Consider the following 21,186-nt stretch of genomic DNA (forward strand, 5'->3'; position numbering starts at 1 on the left):
GGGGCTCAGTATTTCTTCCTCAACTATCCCCTCGAGCCTCACTCAGGAGATCAGAGCCAACCCCACGCAAGGCCCAGTCCCTGCGCAGGATCCAGGCGGGAGCTAAGGTCACAGTCCCCAGGCCCACCCATTTAGAGGGAATCCTCTGGGCCTCCCCCTCCACCAATCCTCCCACTTCTTCCCACCCCTCACCTCTGCTTTGCAGACACACACACACACACACACACACACAGCCGGCCTGTAGGACCTGACTCCCAGCCCTTGTCCTGGCAGGCTAGGGTAGGAGAGCCCAGCATTGCCCTTTGGACAGGGTTAGGGCAGCCCGTCTACGCGAAAAGACCTGGCATCCTTACCTGCTGGGAGCCGTTGGGACAGACGCTAGGAGTCCGTGCACATGAGCTCAGCTCTTATACCTGGGGGCAGGGCGGGACGCGGGGGCGGGGCCTCCTCCCCGCGCCGCCCCCGCTGTTCCCGCAGTCCCCGCGGGCTGGGCGGGGAGCCGGTGTGGCCCCACCCCACACTGGCCAGAGCCCGGCCCACCCTGCAGCCAAGGGAACCCTGGGGGGCCTGGAAGGTCCCTGGCCCCAGACCCGCGGGCAGAGTAAAGGCCAGAGAAAGGGAAGGGAAGAGTGGGGGCTTGGCAACACTGCGAGCTCAAGCCCGGGAGGAAAGTCCTGAGGAATTGTAGGGCAGGGAAGTGGAGGGGCTTTGGGTCAATGACCAGGAAAGAAGGAGACTCAGAGGCTGATGGAGGCAGGGCTGGTGGTCCAGAGGGAATGAGGGACATGGAGTTGAGAGTCCCCAGGGACCACTCTGTACTTCGCCATGCCACACACGTGCCCTCTTACTCTTCACACCAGGGCCAGTTTGGGTGGTTGTCGCTCATACCTGCAGCCCCACAGCTGAGAGGTGGGGAAGGAGCCACAGAAGGGCGGCCTGGGAGAGGAGCCCGGGTGGAGTGTCGTCCTGACCCCGATTCAGCTCCCCTCAGCCAGCCCACCTGTATGAGACCCAGGTGGGCCACCTGGCAGTTAGCAACCTCTCCAGACAGGTCGGGCTGCCTACTGCTCCCTCCCTCAGAACCCCAGGCCTTCCCAAACTGCCCCCCAATCCGGTGCCCAGGATGACACCCAGGAAGCCCAGGATGACACCCAGGAAGCCTGGAATGACCCCTCCTCCTCCCCCCTCCCCCCCACCTCGTCACCTGATGGGGAGGGGGAAGAGAGAAGGGCAGGTGAGTCAGTGTGGGTCCAGGCAGGGATGGGGCGGATCCCAAAGCCTGAACTCTGAAGGCAGGAGCCTGTCTCCCAAGCCCCTCCCAGCCCCCCTCCCCCTCTAGACCCCCCCTCTCCCTCTAGAAGTCTCCCCTTGAGAACCCCCCCCCCCCCCCCGCCGCCAAGAGTGTCCTATCATCCTGTGTTTTTCTGATGGTCTCAATCTGGGACCCTCTGAGAGGTCAAATTGAGGGTTTCTCCCGAGAATGCCTCAAACTTGGATCCCTGGGAGAAGCCTCAGTCTGTGGGACCCTCCTGAGGTCTCTCGCTGTGGGGAAGCCCCCTGTGAGATCCCCTCAGGAATATCTTCAGCCAAATGAACCCTCAAAGAGTCCCAGCCTGGGGTCCTTCCAGGGCCCCTCAGTCTGAGGGCACTTAGATGGAAGGTCTCAATCTAGGACCCTTTCTGATGTGTTTGGTGTGTGGAAGAGAGGTTGTCTCAGCCTGAATGTTCCTCTGGAGTCGTGGACACGAGACGCCGGCAGTGACAGCCGCTGGAAGGCTTTACCCACCGGGCTGCCCTGCTTCGGCTCGCTCCGCTGACGGGCAACACAAACCATACGCCCCTCAAGCCAAGGCGGATGGGGAGAGGGGCACCATTGCCCATGCCAGTCTTCATACCAGAACCTTGTGTCCGTTCTTACGCCTCTCCCCTGCTATGCAGGGAGGGAGGAGGGAGGGCCTAGTTTCCTACCCAGAGAGGATCCATTCATCACAGAGGTTATGGAACATCAACCCAGTTCCATCTATTCTTGTCTTTGTGCGCTCAGCCTCTCTGAAATGTGTCTCCTCATCTCTAACACAGGACTTACAAATAGCGCCTCCCTGGAGCGAAGTGGGGCCTAGACAGGGACAAGCCTGAGGATGGCACCTGTGGTGGTGAGCCCTGGGTGGTGTGTGGAAGTGAGGGACCACTGAGGTCTGCTCCTGAGATCATGACCACACTGTATGTTAACTAACTAGAATTGAAATAAAAATGTGAAAAAAAAAAAAAAAAAAAGTAGTACCTCCAAGGGCTGTGAGAATTAACTAAGTAACACAGGGAAGTGTTCAGTTTAGTGCCTGGAGGACAGCAAGCCCAGCACAGCTCCAGGCTCTCATTAACACCCAAGGATCAAAGCCCAGGAATAAGAACAGTGGGACTGAGACCATGCCCCAGGAGGTACCCAGAAGGACAGGACTCACCACACCCACCCCAGAGACTGTCCCCTTCCTTCCATATGCTCATTCATCCACCATTTCCTTACTGAGCACCTACGCCATGCAAGACCTGGTGTGAGCCGCTGCAGAATTCAGAGACAACTAACATTCTTGGTCCTTAAAGAGCTCATAACCTTTCTTTAAGATTTCATTTATTTATTTGAGAGAGAGCACAAGCAGGGGGAGCAGTGGAGGGAAAGAGAAGCAGACTCCCTGCTGAGCAGGGAGCCCGATGGGGGGCTCGATCCCAGGACCCTGAGATCATGACCTGAGCCGAAGGCAGCTGCTTCACCAACTGAGCCACCCAGGCGCCCCAAAAGGTCATAACTTTTGGACCCACTCTTGGGTCAAGGCAGAACTTTCCCACTGTCTACTTCCAAGAGCAGAAAGAGGAGAGGGTGTTTCAAGGAAGAGGCTTTTCGGTGTGAGGGGGTTCTGCCCTGCCGGCCCTGCCAAGCACTATCCTGCTCAGGAGCTTCACTTCTTGTGCGTCTCCAGGGCCCTCTCCCTCCGGATCTCCCTGGCCAGCTCCCCTATCAGTCTCCAGTACTCATGGAACTTGAGCTCAGAGTCCTGATTCACATCCAAGCTCTTCATCTTCTCATCTAAGGAGCCCACGTCCTGAGGAGACACAAAGGAAAGGCTGGGGTTAGAAGTGAGGGTTCTTGAGACAGGGAGAGAGGAAAGAGCTGCCATCCTCTGTTCTCATCACACAGGAGCTGCCCCACTGTGGCCCGGGGACAGCAGGGCCATGGTGTCCGGTCTTCACAGCCTCTCCACACCTGTCGGGCTCCAAGGGTGGCGGCCGCCAAAAGAGGTAGGGGACCTGGCTTGTAGTGTTGGCCACCGTGTAAATAGTCCCACCACGGCTGATTGTGAGGCACACACGAGGCGTCCCAGAACGCAGAGCTGGGAAGAGATGCTCACAGGTGAGGCGGACCCAGCACACCATCGCACCTGCCATTTGCTCAATGGCGCCCGGCGAGCCCTGGGGCAGGGACCCACTCTGGCCATCCTCAGAGCCTTCTCAGAACTTCCTCCTTCCCAGAAAGCTAGAGAAGTTCACAGCCCTAAGCTGCTCATCTGCATAAGCCCAACATAATCTCATTTCTTTTTCTGGTTTGGTCATTAGCCTGTTTGATCAGAGGAATGGCAAAGACGTGGAGTATCTGGTTTTGTCCTTGACAAAGTCTGTCAGGACAGGCCTGTGAAATCAAAGGATACTGTATACTGGACCCAGGATCAAAGGATCTGTTACTAGATAAACAATCACAACCAAGACACAGTCTGTGGAACAACAGATCGGCGTCACACTGGAGAAGGTGCCGCAGGCAGAGCCCAAAGCTCAGTATTTTGATCAGCATTTGCTCGAAGGCAGAGAAGACCGCCAGATCCACAGAGGGCCCAAAACTAAAGCTAATTCAGAGAAAAGCTAAGCAAGACCTTTGTAAAAGCCACAATCACGCTTTTTTTCTTTAAAGATTTTATTTATTTATTTGGCAGAGAGAGAGAGATCATGAGTAGGCAGAGAGGCAGGCAGAGAGGGTGGGGGAAGGAGGCTCCCCGCTGAGCAGAGAGCCCGATGTGGGGCGACCCCAGGATCATGACCTGAGCCGAAAGCAGGGGCTTCACCGACTGAGCCCCCCAGGCACCCCCCCCCCAATCATGCTTAACTGCAAAACACTCTAAGAATTGTCCGTGGAAGGCAAAGATGCCCAGTTTAACATTATATTGGGAGGAGGGAAACATACAATTAATCAAGAGAAAGAAATAAAAGGCATAAGTATGAGGAGAGAAGAGCCAAACCTACCTCTTACTATATCAGCAATTATGTAATTGCAGAGCTAGGAAAAACCAAGAGCATAATGACTACCATCTCAGCAACTGTGAGCACTGAACAGTGCTGGCTGTTCCAAGGCCTATTCTACACACAGGACATGCCTTACTCCATTTAACTCCATACTGTGCTGGAATGACGGGGACCTTGTCCACTTTGGTCGCCACTGCAAGCCCAGGGCCAGGGAGAATGTCTGGCGCATAGCAGATGCCAGTTCATCACTGTAACCCAAAGCCTAGCACAGTGTCAGCACAGGGCACAGTAGGTGCTCAATAAATACTTACTAAATGCAAAGCCAATCCAACAAGGGAGATGTTATTACGTGTCTATTTCACAGATAAGAAATTAAGGCTCAGAAAGAGTAAATGACCAGGGATAACAAGCTAGAATCTGCATTTGTACCTAGATTTTCTGACTCAAAGTTTATGTTCTTATCCACTCCTCTGTATTTCTTCCCCCAAAAAACTATTAGAAATGATGAAGTGTCTGATTACAATATTAACACACAAACCCAATGCTTTTTAGGGGTATGAATATTAACCAGTCAGAAAGTATAAGAAAGATCCCGTTTAAAACAGGGGTGCCAAAAAAATTAAAAACTTAAAAATTTAAAAATAAAACAGGGGCGCCTGGGTGGCTCAGTCATTAAGCGTCTGCCTTCGGCTCAGGTCACGATCCCGGGATCCCATGTCGGGTCCTGGGATGGAGACCCACATCGGGCTCCCTGCTCAGCAGGGAGCCTGCTTCTCCCTCTCCTACACCCCTGCTTGTGTTCCCTCTCTCGCTGTGTCTCTCTGTCTCTGTCAAATAAATAAGCAAAATCTTAAAAAAAGAAAAAGAAAAAATTCAATAAAATAAAATAGTAACAAATGGGGGCGCTTGGGTGGCTCAGTAGGTGAAGCGTCCACCTTCGGCTCAGGTCATGATCTCAGGGTCCTGGGATCAAGCCCCACATCGGGCTCCCTGCACAGCATGAGGCCTGCTTCTCCCTCTCCCACTCCCCCTGTTTGTGTTCTCTCTCTCGCTCTCTGTCTCTCTCTGTCAAATTAGTAAATAAAATCTTTAAAAAGAAAAGAAAAGAAAAAAAAGAAATCTATTAAGCTTTTGTGAAGAAAAATGAACTGAAGAATATAAGAGAAAACATGATTAGAAAAATGTACCCCTTTTTTTGAAAGACTCAGTAGTGTCAAGATGTCAGTTTTCCCTGAAATATAATTTTATATGATCCTATTAAATGCCTACAGGATTTTTTTGAGACTTATTTTATTTTGGGGCGTCTGGGAGGCTCAGTGGGTTAAGCCTCTGCCCTCGGCTCAGGTCATGATCTCAGGGTCCTGGGATCGAGCCCCGCACCTTCTCATCAAGCCCCACCTCGCATCTCCCTGCTTCCCCCTCTCTCTCTCTGCCTGCCTCTCTGCCTACTTGTGATCTCTGTCTGTCAAATAAATAAATAAAATCTTAAAAAAAAAAAGATTTATTTTATTTTGCTTTTTTTTTTTTAGTAATGTCTACATCCAACATGGGGCTCAAACTCACAACCCTGAGTTCAAGAGTCACACGCTCTTCTGACTGAGCCACCCAGGTGGCCCATGGTTCCATTTTTAAAAAGGTATTTGTAAAACAGTAGGTAAGATGCATTTATTTGTTTACTTACTCAACAATTCTTATTCTTTTTGTAAACCTTTTATATTTTTCAAATTCACACGCTTTTTTTTTTCAATTTCATTCACTGTGTATCTGCTCTAAACGCTGGAGATAAAATAGTGAGCGAGTCCTTTCCTTCATTCTTGGTAACATGCAAGTGTGTACAGGAGTTAAGTTGTGATGGGTGTGTTGCAAAAGAAAATAAAGGGGGTAAAGGAATAGAGGACAAGGGCGGTGATCTTTGCATTCTAAGGAGAAGGAAGGCAAAGCTGAGGATTTGTCATTTGAGCAGAAATCGGAGTTCAGCGAGGAAGAGGACTAGCCAGCGCCTCAGGAGTGAGCATTTTGGACCAGGAGGGCAAATCAGTGTAACTTTGCTGCATTTGAGTTTTGCTATAAAGGGGAGCAGAGATATAAGACAGCTGGAGGGAGTTACAGACCCAAGAGAGAGGGCTGGGTTTTTCTCTTTTTTTTAAGATGGGGGATAGGACAGTGTATTGGGAAACGGATCACAACAATCCAGTGGAGAAGGAAAACTGATGATGCAAAACAGAGGAGGAGGAACTCTAAGAGTCCAGGTTTTAGTGGATGAGAAAGGAGGGAGTCGGACAGCAGAGGAGGGACTGCCTGCCTGGGGGGGAGACTGATGCCTCGGGGGACAAGCAGGCAGGCTCAACACTGCTCTTCATAGGCTCGGGGAGACAGTACATAGGAGTTTCCTGATTGCTCTTATTTTCTCTGAGAAAATTTCTCAGAGAGAGGGACAATGTGGACGGAGGGATTAGAGTTTGAGAGGAAAAGTTGTGAAATTATCATCTGAAAGAGCTGGCGAATGGTGACGGCTGTGCCAAGGGCCCCCTTGCAGTCTGTTACAGAATTAAAGAGAGACAAGTCAACACTGTGTATCAACTATACTCAATAAAATAAATAATAATAACTAAAATAATAAAGTGGGACAAGTCAACATGGCAGCACCTTTTCCTGCAGCAAGACTCCGCTACGCAAGTGCAGGGGCAGAACGGTCCACAGAGAAATTGATGAGGTTGTTTTTTCTTTGAGAATGGATATTTTTGCCTTATTTTGGATCTGAGAAAGAATGGTAGCTCTAACCCTCAAGTTAATGGAGGTGAAAAATTGGACTTAACCTGGGTTGGGATTCTGTCAACCGGCACAGGGAGAAAGGATCGAGGGAGCCGAGGGACTGACCGTAGAACGCAGCTGAGTGGGAAGAAAACAGAGGGCATGAGGGGATGACAGGGGAAAGGCGACCTGACAGGGTCAGGAGCCTGACAGTCCCCACAGAGCCAAGGAACAGAACTGGAATGGCAGGAGGTGGTACTCAGGGAGAAGGAGGCTTGAAACAGATTCTGGAGGTGGTACATTATTTTGGTAATGACAGGATCTGTAGCAAGAACAGAGGAGTGGGTGCTCAGAACCGGGACAGAATCCTTGGAAGCTGGGGGTTGAGAAAGTTGAAAGGCCCCGGTGTGCAATGAATTCTGTGTGCCGACTGAGGACCCCAACAAAAGCCATGATGAGAAACAGTAAAGCAGGAGCTGAACCCACAAGGGAGGCAAGAAGGGGGCAGGTTCCAAGGAGCTGTGCATCGCAGGAAGAAGAAGAAACAAAGATCTGGAAGAAGTGACAAAAAGCCAAGAGGTCACTTCCTGCATTTCCAGGCCCGGAGGAACTCGGATTTGAAGATAAAACCAGTCACTATGTGGCAAAGCTACAGGGACTGTTGACCCTAGAGTCTCAAGTCTCCGGAGAGAAAAGGAAGGGAAAAGTCTGGTAAGTCTAGGGATGTAGCAGATTTTGCAGATGACAGACTAAGTTTCCAAGACATGTTTGTGGTTTTTTTAAGAAACCCATATCCAGGGACACCTGGGGGGGCTCAGTCTATTAAGCGTCTGCAGCTAGGGTCATGACCCCAGGGTCCTGGCTCCCTGCTCGGCAGACAGCCTGCTTCTCCCTCCCCTCTGTCTGCTGCTCCCCCTGCTTGTGCTCTTTCTCTCTCTGTGTCAAATAAATAAATAAAATCTTTTTTAAAAATCCATATCCACACACTTTCACATGCCTGCAAATTCTCAGAAAGGGTATAAAAGAGACTGTTGACAGCCTGCTGTAATTAGGCAACTCAGAGATGAACTCCATGCTCCTACTCAGCCCTACTCAGCCCAGCGGGTAGGAGAAAAGGGGTGACCTTATCAGTCACATTACTGAGGGGAGTCCCAGAGGGGTGAGAAGTAGTCAAAGATTCCTTCTTACAGCCCCCCCCACCCTCACTGAGGTTCTATCACTCCATGAACTGGGCTATGTTTCCATCTGTGACAAACCCCTTCCTACAGCTGGGCCTCAGTTTCTATACACGTGAAGTGAGGAATTTGGACTGTGTTTTCTCTTGGCCTCCTTCTAGCACTGATGGTCTACAGCCCTCCTGGAACCCAACTCTGGCTCCCCTCCGGTTCTGGGGAGATGAGACCAGAGAGGCACAGAGCACACACGGGCTTCCAGCAGCACTGAGAGGAGCACAAAGCCCAATAAGGCACTTGCACACTCACCAGCGCAGTGTCCCCAAGCTACACATACAGCCACCCACACCCTTCTCCGCCACACACCTGGAGTCACATTATGTGCCCAGAAACATCACCTCCCAGCCACCGTGTCCCACAGCCACTGTCTTCCAAACTCTGAGGCCCAGAGACCCCTACCTACCTTGAGCAAGTGAGGCAACTGCTGAGTGGCCAGTTCCCTAAACTCATTGATGCTGAGACTGCCCTTCCGGCCCTCCTGCCCCGCGAAGGTGAAGAAGGTGGTGACCACCGTCTCAATGGCCGCCTCCAGCTCCGTCAGCGGCTCTGCCGCCATCAGGACTCTGTAGGGCAGGGGAGGAAAGGGAGAGTCAGAACAGACGGGACCGCCCCTGCCTTGGCATTGCCTCCTCCCGCCCCTGCCTGGAAGCAGCATTGTGGGGAAGGAGACAGGGGACAGGGATGGAGCCTGAGTCAGGGGGCCAGCGTGGGTGGGGGCAGGGGTGTCTGCTTCCAGAAAGCCCATCCTCTCTAGGTCAGAGCCTGGTGGTCCCCTCCAAGCGCCGGCGTCTCAGGAACCCCTTGATGGTGGCGGTCCTATGAGCCGGAGACCTCTCTGAGAGGAGGCACTTTGGAGCGGCCCCTCTGCGGCCTCCAGTCCGCAGGGCCCTTTCCTGGGGGCTCACCCGGCCCCCACGGGGTCACGAGGCGGCCGGGCTCCACCGCCTATTTGTGCGCGGCCCACGCGCTCCGGGGCCGCTGTTCCCTGCGGAGCAGCGCGGGGTCAGGCCGGCGGCCGGCTGCGGTCACGGTCGGGCCGCGGAGACCCCGCCCCGCGGGGGCAGCGGGCACAGCGCCCAGCCGGCTCCTCGGGCCCCCGGCCGCCGCTGCCCTCCACGGGGACGCCGCCTCCCGAGCCCGCGGACGAGCCGGCTCGCGCAGACGCCCCCGAGAGCCCCGGGGCGGGAAGGCGCCGGGCCCCAGGGTGGGGGCACCGGACTCACCGCGGCAGGGGCGGCGGGCGGCGGGCGCAGGGGCCGCGGGGCCGCTCGAGCACAGCCCCCACCCAGCGCGGAGGCGACGGGCCTGCGCCTGGATGCGGAGGGAGGAGACCGCGCAGACCCGCCTCCCGGCCGCCTCCCCCCACCCCGCGGCATCAGGGCGGGGTGCCCGGTCCCCCGCGCCGGCCCCCGCGCGCCCCTCTGCGGAGGGGAGGCGGGAAGGCGCGGGCCGCCGGGCCGCCCTGCGTCCTAGAGGCCCGAGAGGGAGGGGCGTTCAGCCTGAGAAGCACCACAGACGCCCCTCGGAATGAGATCCTGACAAGGGCCCTGCGGCCCAAGACCCCCAAGGGGCTCCCACACACCGAGGGGAACCCCGCTGAGAAGGAAGAGCCCCTGGACTGAAGTCTCTCAGCGGGGGGCCAGACTAAAACCCCTCAGTGAGACTCCCAAGATCTAAGGGTTCCCTGAGCGGTCCCCTCACTGAAACCCCTCGGCGGGACCCTCCCGATCCTGCCAGCGCTTCGGTGGGGGTGGGGGGAGGCCGCTCCGTGCCCTCCCAGGTCCCTCCCAGGACCTTTCTCACCCCCTCCTTCCTCCTGGGCCCTGCCTGCTGGGGCCCAGCCCGCAAGGCGAGGCAACTGAGGCTGGACAAGAGGACACAGGCTAGCCTGTTCTAGCCTTGGAGACAGAGGGCGCCTCTGTCCACTCCTGGCCCCTTGCCGCACTGGGTGTCTGTCTACGAAGGGGTGGAGCCGGTGGGGGGCGGGTAGCGGGGGCAGGACCGCAGACAGGTCTCCCCACACAGCTCCCTTAGCTACATTTGCAGACTCGTCTGTCCGTCCAGAACCTGCTCCCACCTCAGGTCCAGGCTGACAGTGAGTATCCTGCGTCATCTGGGCTAGGTCTCTGCTGAGGCCAGCTTGGGGGAAAGGGGACTTCAGCGGGGCTCTGAAAGCCTGGGGACAATCGCACTGTGCTGGCCTGAGGGGCTGGGAGGAGTTCAAGTGACAGCAGCTGAGGATTTGGGGGAGACAAGGTGAGGACAGTAGTGCAGAGAAGCCAACAAAGGTCGGACCTCTCGGAGGGAGGTCCATGGTATTCCTCCAAGAATGAAGAAGCCAGTGGGGAGCCCAGCCACCAAGCTCCCAGGACATGAGGGCCTCCTACCACAGAATGGCCTCCCACGGCTCCCTCAATCTCCCAGGTGCTGGGGAAGGGAGCCAGCTCCCACCTTGCTGCCAGTTGGGTAAGAATAAGAAAGCAAAGGGAACTATTGCTTCTGTCCCCACCCCCACCGTCCGGCCTTGCCAAGGGCTCAGGTACCCAGGAAGTCTGGGGGTGGCAGAGCATGGACCATGTGAGATGAAGAGAAGGGGGCATTAGGGTACTATACCCACTCCCAACTCTCCTTTCACATGATCTTCCCTTTCTCCTCCTCCTTTCTTGGCCCAGACTTCCAGACTCCTCTCTCCTTCAAGTCTTTCCCTTTCTTTTCCTGTCCGCCCCTCCCTGCCAGAGTCCTCTCCAAGCCCCTACAGAAAATCCCAGGCTGCTCAACGGCTCCAGGCAACTCCTGGATGGGGCCAGTAACTGAGCCACCAACAGCCCTCCCCCACAAACACCCTTATCCCCTCCATCAGTCCCGGCTTGGGTTCCATCTCCCCATGTCTCTGTGACAACTCCTTCTCTTGTCCAGAGTTCAGGTGACACTCACAAGGTTCCCATTGTAAAGGGGGAATGTCATCCGATCAGGGCCCATTGTTCAGCCCCCCAGGCCTGGGGAAGGACAAGGACACCTGCTCTGAGACACCCGAGCTGTCCCCTGAGGCTGCGGAGGGGATGACCATCCCGAGGCCAAAAGAAAGAGGCCCTCTGGCTTGGCAGTCCCCTCGCCTCAGTACCCCCCCCCCCTTTCCTCTTCTTCTCTCCAGCCCCTTCAGAGGACATACTCAGCCTTTTCTCTCCCCCAGCATATATCAGACGGGTTCTCCCATTGCCATTGTCCTCACATCATCCAGGCTGGGCCTAGACAGGGGAGTGGGCCATGGGAGGGACAAGGCCCCAGAGGTCTCCTCTCCCCCTCGCTGGGAGCCCTGGCTCTGAGGAAGGGCTTGGTCATTCCTCTCTCCCTTCTTACCATCACCGGATGGAAGGCCTGACACCGCAGAGAAGTAAGAGGTACCCCCCAGGGAAGCTGAAGTGACCTGTTCAGAGAGAGCAGAGTGGAGGACCCAAGGAGGCCCAGTCTGCTGACAGGAAGCCCAGAGGCAGGCCTCTCCCCCTCCCCATGAAGTCTGCGGCCAGCCCCTCTGGCTGCCACTCTCTCCATCGGACTCCTTGCTGGAGGGAGACCACAGAATCAAGGCCGTAGAGGAGAACACAGCCCACCGCCCCCAGCCACAGAACTCAGCTGTGCTAAAAGGGCAAGGCAGGGTAAAAATAGAGCACGGCAGTGTCCTGTGACCGTCCCCACCTGTCTGCCCCACCCTCCTTAGTGTCCACCCAAGCAGCCGGGAGCCACTGCAGAGTCCACTGCCGGCCCCTCAAGCCAGCCTGCTCCAGCTGCTCTACCTCCAGGGCCCCAGTCCCTGACTCCCTCTGCTGGGATGTGGAATGAGGCACACAGAGAACAAGCCCGGATTTAGGCCTCCTTGGGTTCCCACATCGTAAGGTCCCAGGGAGAGATAACTGCAGTGTGGCTCTGATCTCAAGGCGATTTCAGGGTAGGGACCAGGGCCAGGTCTGAGGGCTCTGCTCACCCCAACCCCAGATGCCCTGAGCTGGGTCCCCAACTTGCTTCCCTGCTGGGGGCGGGGTAGGTGAGCTGCGAGATGGGCTCTGAGCTGGAGACAGCGATGGAGACCCTCATCAATGTGTTCCACGCGCACTCGGGCAAGGAGGGAGACAAGTACAAGCTGAGCAAGAAGGAGCTGAAAGAGCTGCTGCAGACCGAGCTCTCGGGCTTCCTGGATGTGAGCGCGGTGTGGGGGGCAGGGTGGGATGGGTGGGACGGACATGGGGGGCAGGGTGGACGGGCAAGGGCTGGAGGAACACCCGGGGCCCTCCCAACCACCCGCCCACCCCAGCCCAGCTCCGTCCAGTCTTCCTCTTCTCCCAGACTTCTCCTGGTTCAAGACAAAATACCCTAATTTGTTAATCACATATGAAGTGCTAGGACCCATGCAGATGCATCATTAAAGAGGCCTCACGGTCTAGAAGGGGAAGACTGACCCATGAAAGAGGCCCCAGCCTGCTGACCGGAAGCTCCGCGTGAAGCCTGGGGCCAGCCACTTAGGAACTACTCAGAGCTGTAACAGTTGCCAGAAAGAACTTTGGGACAATACTAACCCGGCTGAAGGGGGCTTCTCCAAGGAGCAGGCACTTGAGCCATGGGTTTCCATGGGAATATTATTAGGATAAATGTAGACATTTTAGGAGGTGTCTGCATGAACAAATGCCTGGCAGAAAGGACAGGAGCACGCTCAGTAGTTTTGACCAGAGCGAAGGATGCAGCAAAGCAGGTCGCAAATGCTGACAGGGGCCTGTGGTGAAGAAGCCAGGAGAAAGCGCACCAGCCTGAAGGTTCTATCCGGCCTGGGCTCCAGTTCTGACCCTCCCACCTTCCAGCTGTATGACTTGGGTGCATTATTCAACCACCAGCTGTTAATTTGGGAATAATGAACCCTACCTCATACTATTTGTGTTAGAATTAACAATTTTATAAGACAACCCCTGTAAAGCTTCTCTAAGCCCGCAAAATATGGTAACAAATGCTGGTAGTGCTCTGCTTTGTTAAGGGGTTTATTCTATAGGTAACAGGAGGCTGGGAATGTTAGTTTTAAGGAAGGACTCACAACAGTCCCATAATTACATGTAGTTCTGCCTCTTGCTCTTCTCTGCCTCCTTCTTCCCAATCAGCCACCGCCCCCCCACCGCCCGATTCAGTACTATGCATCTCCCTTTTCATTTCCTCCCTCCCAGGCCCAGAAAGATGCAGATGCCGTGGACAAGGTGATGAAAGAGCTAGACGAGAATGGAGACGGGGAGGTGGACTTCCAGGAGTACGTGGTGCTGGTGGCTGCCCTCACGGTGGCCTGTAACAACTTTTTCTGGGAGAACAGCTGAGCAGACAGCCCCAGTGGGCAGCGCCCTTCCCCTTCCCTGATTCACCCGCACCCCACTTTTCCCTCCCTGTACTCCTACCCTTGTACACCCTCCATCAAGGGTGCAAGAGTAGAGGGCCAAGCCTGCGGCTCAACTTTCATTAAAGGCTCTTCTCTAGCCAGCTGCTGTGTGTCTCCTTTGGGGTCTGGGAGTGAGTGAGAAAGTCAAGGTTCCTCAATCCAAATTCACTTTATTTGGGAAGTGATCTTATTCGGAGAGAGGTCAAGGGGACATTACATCTTCCTAGTTGAATCCTCAAGGCCCAGGAAGGTAGGTGAGGTGTTCAATGTTCCAGCTGCAAAGATAGAAGAATTTCCCTTCGGTCTGCCAAGAATACTTATTGAGGACTTACCATGTGCTAGAGACATTGTGTAGGAACTGGGGGTGTAACAGGGCACAGAACAAACACGACTCTTACTCTCACATGGGTAAAGTCCAGTAAGAATGCCAGACCATTAAACACACAGGGAAAAGCTAGGAAGAAAACGAAAGGATCGTGATGTACGTATATGCAGAAAGGCTCAAGATGTGTTCACTCACTCATCCCTCAAACATCGGGGTGTGTTTACTGTGTACCCAGGCATAAGAAACATCCTGTGTAGGTCTGCGTCAAAACGCACATGGCCGGCAGATGGGGAGTGCATGGAAGGGAGAGCAGAGACACAAAGACACCGCCCCCCCACACGGATTTAACAACATTCAGGAAGAGAAAAACACGCAAAGGCATTGATACTAGTGACTGGCGTAGGGTCCGGCGCCCTGGCCTTGCCTGGGGCGCCTATGGGCGTCTACGGCTCTGCACAGCTGGGAGAGCGCCCGCGTCCAGAACCCGGGCCCAGGGGCTCGGGAAGAGGCATCGAAGCAAATCCCACGTACCGAGCCGCAGATGGTCTCCCTCAGCCGCGGCGGGGCGCCGCGAGGAAAAACAAACCTCTTTCCGCCCCAAGATCAAAACGGTTCTCAGCTGCCCTGGTTACAACCTCGCTGCCCGCCCGGAGCACCTGCTCCAGCGCCAAGCTCGCGCACTGGCCACGCCCCTCCGCCCCCACCTCTGCTAAGGCCCCGCCTTCTCCCCAGGCTCCGCCCCAACCCTCCGGGCAGGCGTAGGACTCCTCTTCTGCCCCTACCGCGCTGTGCGCGGATCTGACGTCTGACGTAATTGCGTCGACGCCATTTTAGCCGGTCCCACTAGGCTCTGGGCGTGGCGGCCATTTTGTTTTGGGCAGCGAGCGGGAGGAGTCGGAGGCGGCGGCAGTGGTGGCAGCGACGCAAGGCAGGAAAGGGCAGGCCGGGCGAGCAGGCGGACTGGCCGACCAGACAGCCGGCTGGCAGCAGCGAGCTAACCTAGCAGCCTAGCGCTTACACCTCTGACCAACCGCCCACCAAGTCAAGTCAGGTTCCGCCGGGCCCCGGCCCGCGCGCCGCAGCCGTGGTGGCAGCCCCGGGAGGCGCACTGGCGTCCGTTTCCTTCGGTGCGTTTCGGTGGCGCGGCGGGCTCGGGGGCGGAGCCGGCGGCGCGGGCGGGGGTGGGGGGTGTCCTCCCTCCGCCCGGGGCCGGCTCGCATCCCGCGCTGGTCGGGCCTCCCCGCGGGGACGGGGCTCGCGGGCGCTGGGGCGGGCGCTGAGAGGAAGCCCGCGTCGGGCTTCGTCCGGCCCGGTGTGGGGCCGCCGTGTGGGGCCTGCGGCGTCGGAGCGGCCTGTGAGCGTGCGCCGGGAGACGCCGGCCGGGTGGGAGCTCCGGCGGCCCCCGCCGGCTGGGCCGGGTCGTGGACGCCTGCGGAGGCGGGGGGTCCGTGCTCTGACTGCGGCTTCTGCCTATTGTCCCCTGCAGATCCTCGGGATTTGAAGATGGCTGCTCAGTCGGCGCCGAAAGTCGTGCTAAAGAGCACCACCAAGATGTCTCTAAATGAGCGGTGAGGCAGCCAACAGCAGCTCAGCTCGTTCCTAAGAAAACATTCCTTAACTTGGCCCTGGGGTCCGGTGCACAGACACCAGTTTTAAGCTAAATACCAACAGAAGGCTACAGACCTCTGTTCCTAGGGGCCTCTTACGTGGTACACAGAGCGAATCGGGCGGTTGTTCCAAAACCCCTTGTCAGTAGATGTCTGTGTTAAGCTGTCTGAAGTACTTACCTGGTGGGATGTGTTTTGAGAGACTCCTCACCCCTCCCTCTTGTTCACGTTTTTTACATCGATACGGGGGTGCTGCAGCTCGGGGCATGGTCCCTTGGCTGCGGTGGGCTTGCTGCCCCGTCCGAGGCCAGCAGCTGTGTCTGGCCTGTAAGAGGCAGGCAGCAAGCCGTGGGTATGTCCGAAGGCCCTTGGGTGCCGTTCTTGGGCCTTGTAAGAGGCACTTGCTTTGCTCCGTTTCTCTTTCTTTCGGCTCTGCTTTTAGTTTGTTTCTGTGTTAAATTCTTTCCCAGTGAAGTGTCGTTCCTTTTCGTGCCATTGAACTTACTTGACAAAAACACCAGGAGTGTCTTCACGAGCTGTTAAGCGACTAAAATAATCTGATTTTCTCCAAAGTCATCGCTTGGCGTTAGGAAAAGTAACCATTTGAAAGTAAGAAAAGGTGCTTAAAAGCGGTTTCTGTTTCTGAGCACTCTTTGAGTGCCTTTGACCATGGGTTTTATTTAGTTGGCGTTAGACCACCAAAAGATGTATGGATGTTTTTGCCTTTTCTGAAGCGTATGTGCTTCTTATCTCAGGGCGTGAAGTACCGATTCTCCGTATTTGATGTCGCTAAGCGAACGAATACATAAGAAAATGAGATACGCTCCTGTAATTCCTGGGGGTGGACTGTTGCATGGGCCGTGAGGCGCTCTAGTCCTTTTCTGTTTGCCCTTACAGTGCACCCTCAGGTTCCCCCAAGGTTTTGGCTTTCTTTGTTTGTCTTTGAAACTACATTTTGTCTTTTGTTGTCATCATATCTGCTGCTTGCGTGTTTTTCGTTCCTTCCACCTCTCAGAAGCCGTTACCTGAGCCCTTGTTGCCACTTTTGATTGAATGTGCTGCACTTAGCTGCATTTCTCAGTTTCTGATTCTTGCAAGTTTGTGGAAGCAGAGGAGTCTTAAACCCACTTCAGCCTTGATCTAAGCGTACCACTTTACTTAAAGTTCGTGGGATCTGGAGCTCCTGGTCTAGCAAGCCATGAAAATGCCAATAAATGTTTTGTAATAAAGCTTTTATTTAAACATCCATTCTGTTCGACCTTGAAGCTTTACTAATATGCTGAAGAACAAACAGCCGATGCCAGTGAATATTCGGGCTTCGATGCAGCAACAACAGCAGCTAGCCAGTGCCAGAAACAGAAGACTGGCCCAGCAGATGGAGAATAGACCCTCTGTCCAGGCAGCATTAAAACTTAAGCAGGTGAGAGGACGGGTCCTAATGCTCCAGAAGCAGCTGGTGATCTCTGTCAGGCAGTCCACTGAGGCTGTCAGGACGTGAAGGATGATTGCAAGTGGCTCAGGGCAAAAGCAGAAACTTCTCTGGAGGAAAGAGAAGTTCAGAGATTTCCCAGTTTGTCAGGTACCAATAAGTAACTTTTTGTTGTCTTTCTCTTTTAGGTAGTTTGCCATCAAGTGTGATCTGTTCTGTTATCAATGAGTATTCATCTCTTTTTTTTTTTTCCTGATCCTTTGCCCTTAAAGTAGATTCACTGGATTTTACCACAGAGAAACTTTGGTTTCTCTTTTAGATGACTTTCAGATAAATCCTTTACTTATTCCATGTTAAATGACTTACAAATGAGGGAAATAATTTTGTTCTTTCTCCCCTAGCACAGGAAGTCTGAATAGCCTAAGGCAAAAGATTTCTAGTGCTAAAATATAGAAATAGTAGGGTGACCTTCATCTCCACAGCACCTGAGTTTTGTCAGAAAAATTGAGGGAGAGCATTGAATAATCAATGTAAGAATTGGTGGGTTTTCTTTCAAACTTCCAGTAAGAGATAATCCTTACTCAGATCTGAAATAAAACCTGCTCTTTATTATTCATAGACTTTATATGCAAGTCCGGACAATGGCTGTGGAAGGATATGTCCAAGCTGTGGCTGGGCGTCTGGAGGGCGATGCCATGCAACTGTAAGGACTTGAACTGGTCGCACTGCATGGCTGTGCATAAATTCAGCAGTTAAATATAACACCCTCCCACCCCACCCTGCACTGTTGGGCTCACTGACCAAAAATAAACAAGGCCTTCTGCTTCAGCTACCTTAAGCCTTGGAGTTCCTGTATTTGTCCCTGATTCAGGAAAGCAGTAAAAAGGGCCCCACTGTTTTCCGAGACTAGCTATTATAAATTGCTAAAGATAAGTCTCTGACACATCATTCCAAAGGATCTTTCTAGAAGAAGCTTTAAATATAGGCTGGGCAGAAAGTAGCCTCTGGAGCAGAGCTATCTGATAGAACTTTCCACAGGGGAGGAAATACTGTTTATCTGCTCTCCACATACGGTAGCTACTAGCCAGGTGTGACTGTTGAGCACTCAGAATGTGGCAAGTATGATTGAGGAGCGTTTTAAATTTTATTAACTTGTAATTTAAATAGCCACATGAGGCTTGTGGCTACCTTAGCATACAGTACAGCTCTGGAATGAAAACTAGGTGGTATAATGACATCTTTAAGCTTACCAACTCTGTTAGAGACTACGATTGACGGCCAGAAAGGGATAGGAAGGGAGAATTCTAAGCACCGTGCATTATCTGCAGAGGCACGGATTTTGGGAGAATATACATACTCAGGATCATCGAACAGAACGGATTTGTAGAATGATGTCCTGACCTCCTGATCGTGTGCTGTCAGGGGAGTGATGGCGACAGACTCTTAAGGTTGGTTATGCTTGGGTGCATAATGTTCAGAGTCTGTCCTTCTGATTAGAAGCAGTTTATTAGCTTATGCTAGAAAGCTAATAATAATAATTCACAGCTTGTGGTTGGGGAAAAAAAAAAGTCATTGGTAAGTCATTTACGGGTCAAGCCTGAGGATACACAGAATTTATTTTCACTCGCCCTGACTGATGGCTTTATAGGAAAACGGGTTTGCTGGGGCCTCGATTGTGTTCAAGGCTACACAGTCACCTTTTCCTTTGAAGGAATTTAATTCACCGAGATGTGGTCTCTTTGAGGGACAGATTATTGAAAATCTCCATTAGTGGTGTGTCCTTGTTCTCAAATAGGGCTCTGAGTTTTGTGAGTATAGGTTACCTGTCTTAATTCTAATGCAAGGTAGCTTTCTCTCTGGAGAACATACGAGTATTTTGAATTAAAGTTTACAGTATTGGCTTACTGGAGCTGTTTGCAAGGGAAGACATGGAATTAATAGTGATTTAAGAAATGTAAGGAAAGGAGGTTTGACTTTCTTGTGTTTACATCTTAAGGTAAAAAGTGGACCGTCTGGAGATAGATACTCAGAGGAAAAATGGAACACACTGGCCTCTTTGACTGAAAAATCTTGTTTTTAACTGAAAAGAATTCAAATGAACTTAAAATTTAAAATATTTCCCAGAGTGTGATGAACTTCCTATGGTGTTTGAGTAAGCCTTTGAAGACAGTGGTAGTCCTTGGGCAAGTATGAATCAAGTCGTATCGTTGTCAACCTGTGGTACAAAAACAGCAGAATCCAGGATTGGAAATGTGGAGTCCTTACCAAAACTTAAGTTCCAAGGAGTGGTGTATGGCTTCTGCCAAACTAGTGAGGTAATTTGTGTTGGTGCCAATGTCACGGGACCATAATTGAGCTTTCGTAAAGGCTCTGGATCAGAATTCTTCCCTTATATGATGTCCTGAGGCAAAGGCTAGTTTCTCATTTAGGGTCCTTGTGACATCTACGGCAGGTTAATCTCCCTCCACACAGCCATCCTACTTGCTTTTTCTCTGCACTTTGGGTTGCTGAATTCTACTGGAATGCTTTTTTGATCTCAATCCCCCAACACCTTTTCTTCCAGAAGAGCTTAAAGCAGCGCCTGGGTAAGAGTAACATCCAGGCACGGTTAGGCCGACCCATAGGGACCCTGGCCAGGGGAGCAATCGGAGGACGAGGCCTACCCATAATCCAGAGAGGCTTACCCCGAGGAGGACTACGTGGGGGACGTGCCACCAGAACCCTGCTTAGGGGCGGGATGTCGCTCCGAGGTCAGTGCTGTGTACCTGATAATTACCGGGCCTACCCCTCCCTTTTCTCTTGGGCTGCTATGGACACATTTGTTTTAACATCTTGAAGCCTGAATTTGTATTAATATAATTAATAACTTTTGAAATCACATATTTTTAATAGTGCTGCATGTCTTTTCTCGATACCATTCCCTTTCTGATAATGTGCAATGGTGAGAGGCTATGACCTGCGTAACGACAGGTAATTCATGTCATCTCCATTCCGTCTAAACACCCTGCTGCTGCTTGAATCAAAGCACATGCAAGTTCTAGAAATAAGTCAGATCTAAGAAATACTGGCTCCCTTGGCCTGTATCTTAACTAACCATCTCTGTGCTAGTGAAACACACTGTTAAATTTGGAAAAGAGAGGACAGATTGACCCATAGCTACGTGTTACATTTTGGACACTGTTCAACTGTTCCCTGTGTTGTTCTTGTCCCTTGTAAGAATGTATTGAGAGCAGGAATCATCTTTATTTTTAAGTCTATCATAATGCTAGGCACTTACCTGATTATTCAGTAGATATTTATTGTGTGTACTTACTAATTAACTCCCAGCTTCTTTCAAAAATGGGTTTGTCGTCAGACTTGTTGAATTGATAGAATAAAGAGCAGTTTGATCTGCTCGCGCTCGGCGTACAGCTTACCTCACCCAACCTAAAAATTAACTGAATTAACTCTCATTAACCCTCGCCGCCTTCCTTTGGTTAGAGTCTGCTTTGTCTCTCTTGGATTTACCTGCATATACATTGTATGCCTCCTCTCCAAGGTCAAAACCTGCTCCGAGGTGGACGAGCCGTAGCTCCCCGAATGGGCTTAAGAAGAGGTGGTGTTCGAGGTCGTGGAGGTCCTGGGAGAGGGGGCCTAGGGCGTGGAGCTATGGGTCGTGGCGGAATCGGTGGTAGAGGTTAGTCAGCTACCAACTTCAGAGAATAGCTCCCCCTTACTTCTCTCCCTTCAAAACTCAGAGCCGCCTTTTCTGCATAGCTTCAAGTCATAGGCAGGCTTGTTTGTTTGTCTTGTTTCGTTTTTTGAAACTGGCCTATTTTCTAAATCCACATGCTGGTAGTGCAAAAAGTCTGTCATGGGTTGTCTAAGAGCCAGTCAGGTACACGTCAGAGCCAGGTTCTTTTCCAGGTTCTTGTAATTAATTAATTAATTAATTAATTAATTAATTAATTTTTATTTATTTATTTATTTATTTATTTTTTATTTGACAGAGAGAGATCACAAGTAGGCAGAGAGGCAGGCAGAGAGAGAGAGGGGAGGAAGCAGGCTCCCCGTGGAGCAGAGAGCCTGACGCGGGGCTCGATCCCAGGACCCTGGGATCACGACCTGAGCCGAAGGCAGAGGCTCTAACCCACTGAGCCACCCAGGCGCCCCTA

General features: G+C 52.9%; 3 protein-coding genes across 9 annotated transcripts in view; 2 read left to right on the forward strand and 1 right to left on the reverse strand.

The window, feature by feature from the left end:
- Positions 1–2,636: 2,636 nt before the first annotated feature.
- On the reverse strand, positions 2,637–9,576 carry LOC111138959 (S100 calcium binding protein A13). Of its 2 annotated transcripts, XM_022490997.1 has the most exons (3): positions 9,491–9,576; positions 8,671–8,830; positions 2,637–3,095 (listed from the first exon to the last, which is right to left on the reverse strand). In XM_022490997.1, the coding sequence occupies exons 2-3, from the start codon at positions 8,821–8,823 to the stop codon at positions 2,952–2,954; spliced, it is 297 nt and encodes a 98-aa protein (XP_022346705.1). In that variant the 5' UTR covers positions 8,824–8,830; positions 9,491–9,576; the 3' UTR covers positions 2,637–2,951. The 2 variants fall into 2 exon arrangements, with proteins under 2 accessions (XP_022346705.1, XP_022346703.1); XM_022490995.1 differs by lacking the exon at positions 9,491–9,576 and having other exon boundaries at positions 8,671–9,243.
- A 108-nt stretch (positions 9,577–9,684) lies between these two features.
- On the forward strand, positions 9,685–13,772 carry LOC111138920 (S100 calcium binding protein A1). Of its 3 annotated transcripts, none has more exons than XM_022490917.1 (3): positions 9,685–10,366; positions 12,307–12,459; positions 13,469–13,772. In XM_022490917.1, the coding sequence occupies exons 2-3, from the start codon at positions 12,319–12,321 to the stop codon at positions 13,610–13,612; spliced, it is 285 nt and encodes a 94-aa protein (XP_022346625.1). In that variant the 5' UTR covers positions 9,685–10,366; positions 12,307–12,318; the 3' UTR covers positions 13,613–13,772. The 3 variants fall into 3 exon arrangements, with proteins under 3 accessions (XP_022346625.1, XP_022346626.1, XP_022346624.1); XM_022490918.1 differs by having other exon boundaries at positions 12,312–12,459; XM_022490916.1 differs by having other exon boundaries at positions 9,685–10,362.
- Positions 13,773–14,719: 947 nt separating this feature from the next.
- Positions 14,720–21,186, forward strand: part of LOC111138899 (chromatin target of PRMT1) — a 9,360-nt gene continuing 2,893 nt past the window's right edge. Inside the window, exons 1-6 of one of the 4 annotated variants that reach the window (XM_022490874.1) lie at positions 14,720–15,123; positions 15,483–15,564; positions 16,870–17,023; positions 17,652–17,735; positions 19,596–19,782; positions 20,571–20,708. In XM_022490874.1, the coding sequence (XP_022346582.1) occupies positions 15,500–15,564; positions 16,870–17,023; positions 17,652–17,735; positions 19,596–19,782; positions 20,571–20,708 (628 nt within the window). In that variant the 5' untranslated portion in view covers positions 14,720–15,123; positions 15,483–15,499. The remainder of the gene's footprint in view (positions 15,124–15,482; positions 15,565–16,869; positions 17,024–17,651; positions 17,736–19,595; positions 19,783–20,570; positions 20,709–21,186) is intronic. The other 3 variants (XM_022490875.1, XM_022490876.1, XM_022490877.1) reach the window with 3 other exon arrangements.

Source organism: Enhydra lutris, unplaced genomic scaffold (genome assembly GCF_002288905.1).
Source record: "Enhydra lutris kenyoni isolate GAN:26980312 unplaced genomic scaffold, ASM228890v2 scaffoldscaffold94, whole genome shotgun sequence".
Lineage (NCBI taxonomy): Eukaryota > Metazoa > Chordata > Mammalia > Carnivora > Mustelidae > Enhydra > Enhydra lutris.

Excerpts from the sequence above, each read along its gene's own strand:
- LOC111138959 (XM_022490995.1), bottom strand. The coding sequence starts at position 9,012 with ATGGGCTTTCTGGAAGCAGACACCCCTGCCCCCACCCACGCTGGCCCC. Across the intron at positions 3,096-8,670 it reads AGTTGCCTCACTTGCTCAAG|GACGTGGGCTCCTTAGATGA; the intron begins GTAGGTAGGGGT and ends GTGTCTCCTCAG.
- LOC111138920 (XM_022490917.1), top strand. The coding sequence starts at position 12,319 with ATGGGCTCTGAGCTGGAGACAGCGATGGAGACCCTCATCAATGTGTTC. Across the intron at positions 12,460-13,468 it reads AGCTCTCGGGCTTCCTGGAT|GCCCAGAAAGATGCAGATGC; the intron begins GTGAGCGCGGTG and ends CCTCCCTCCCAG.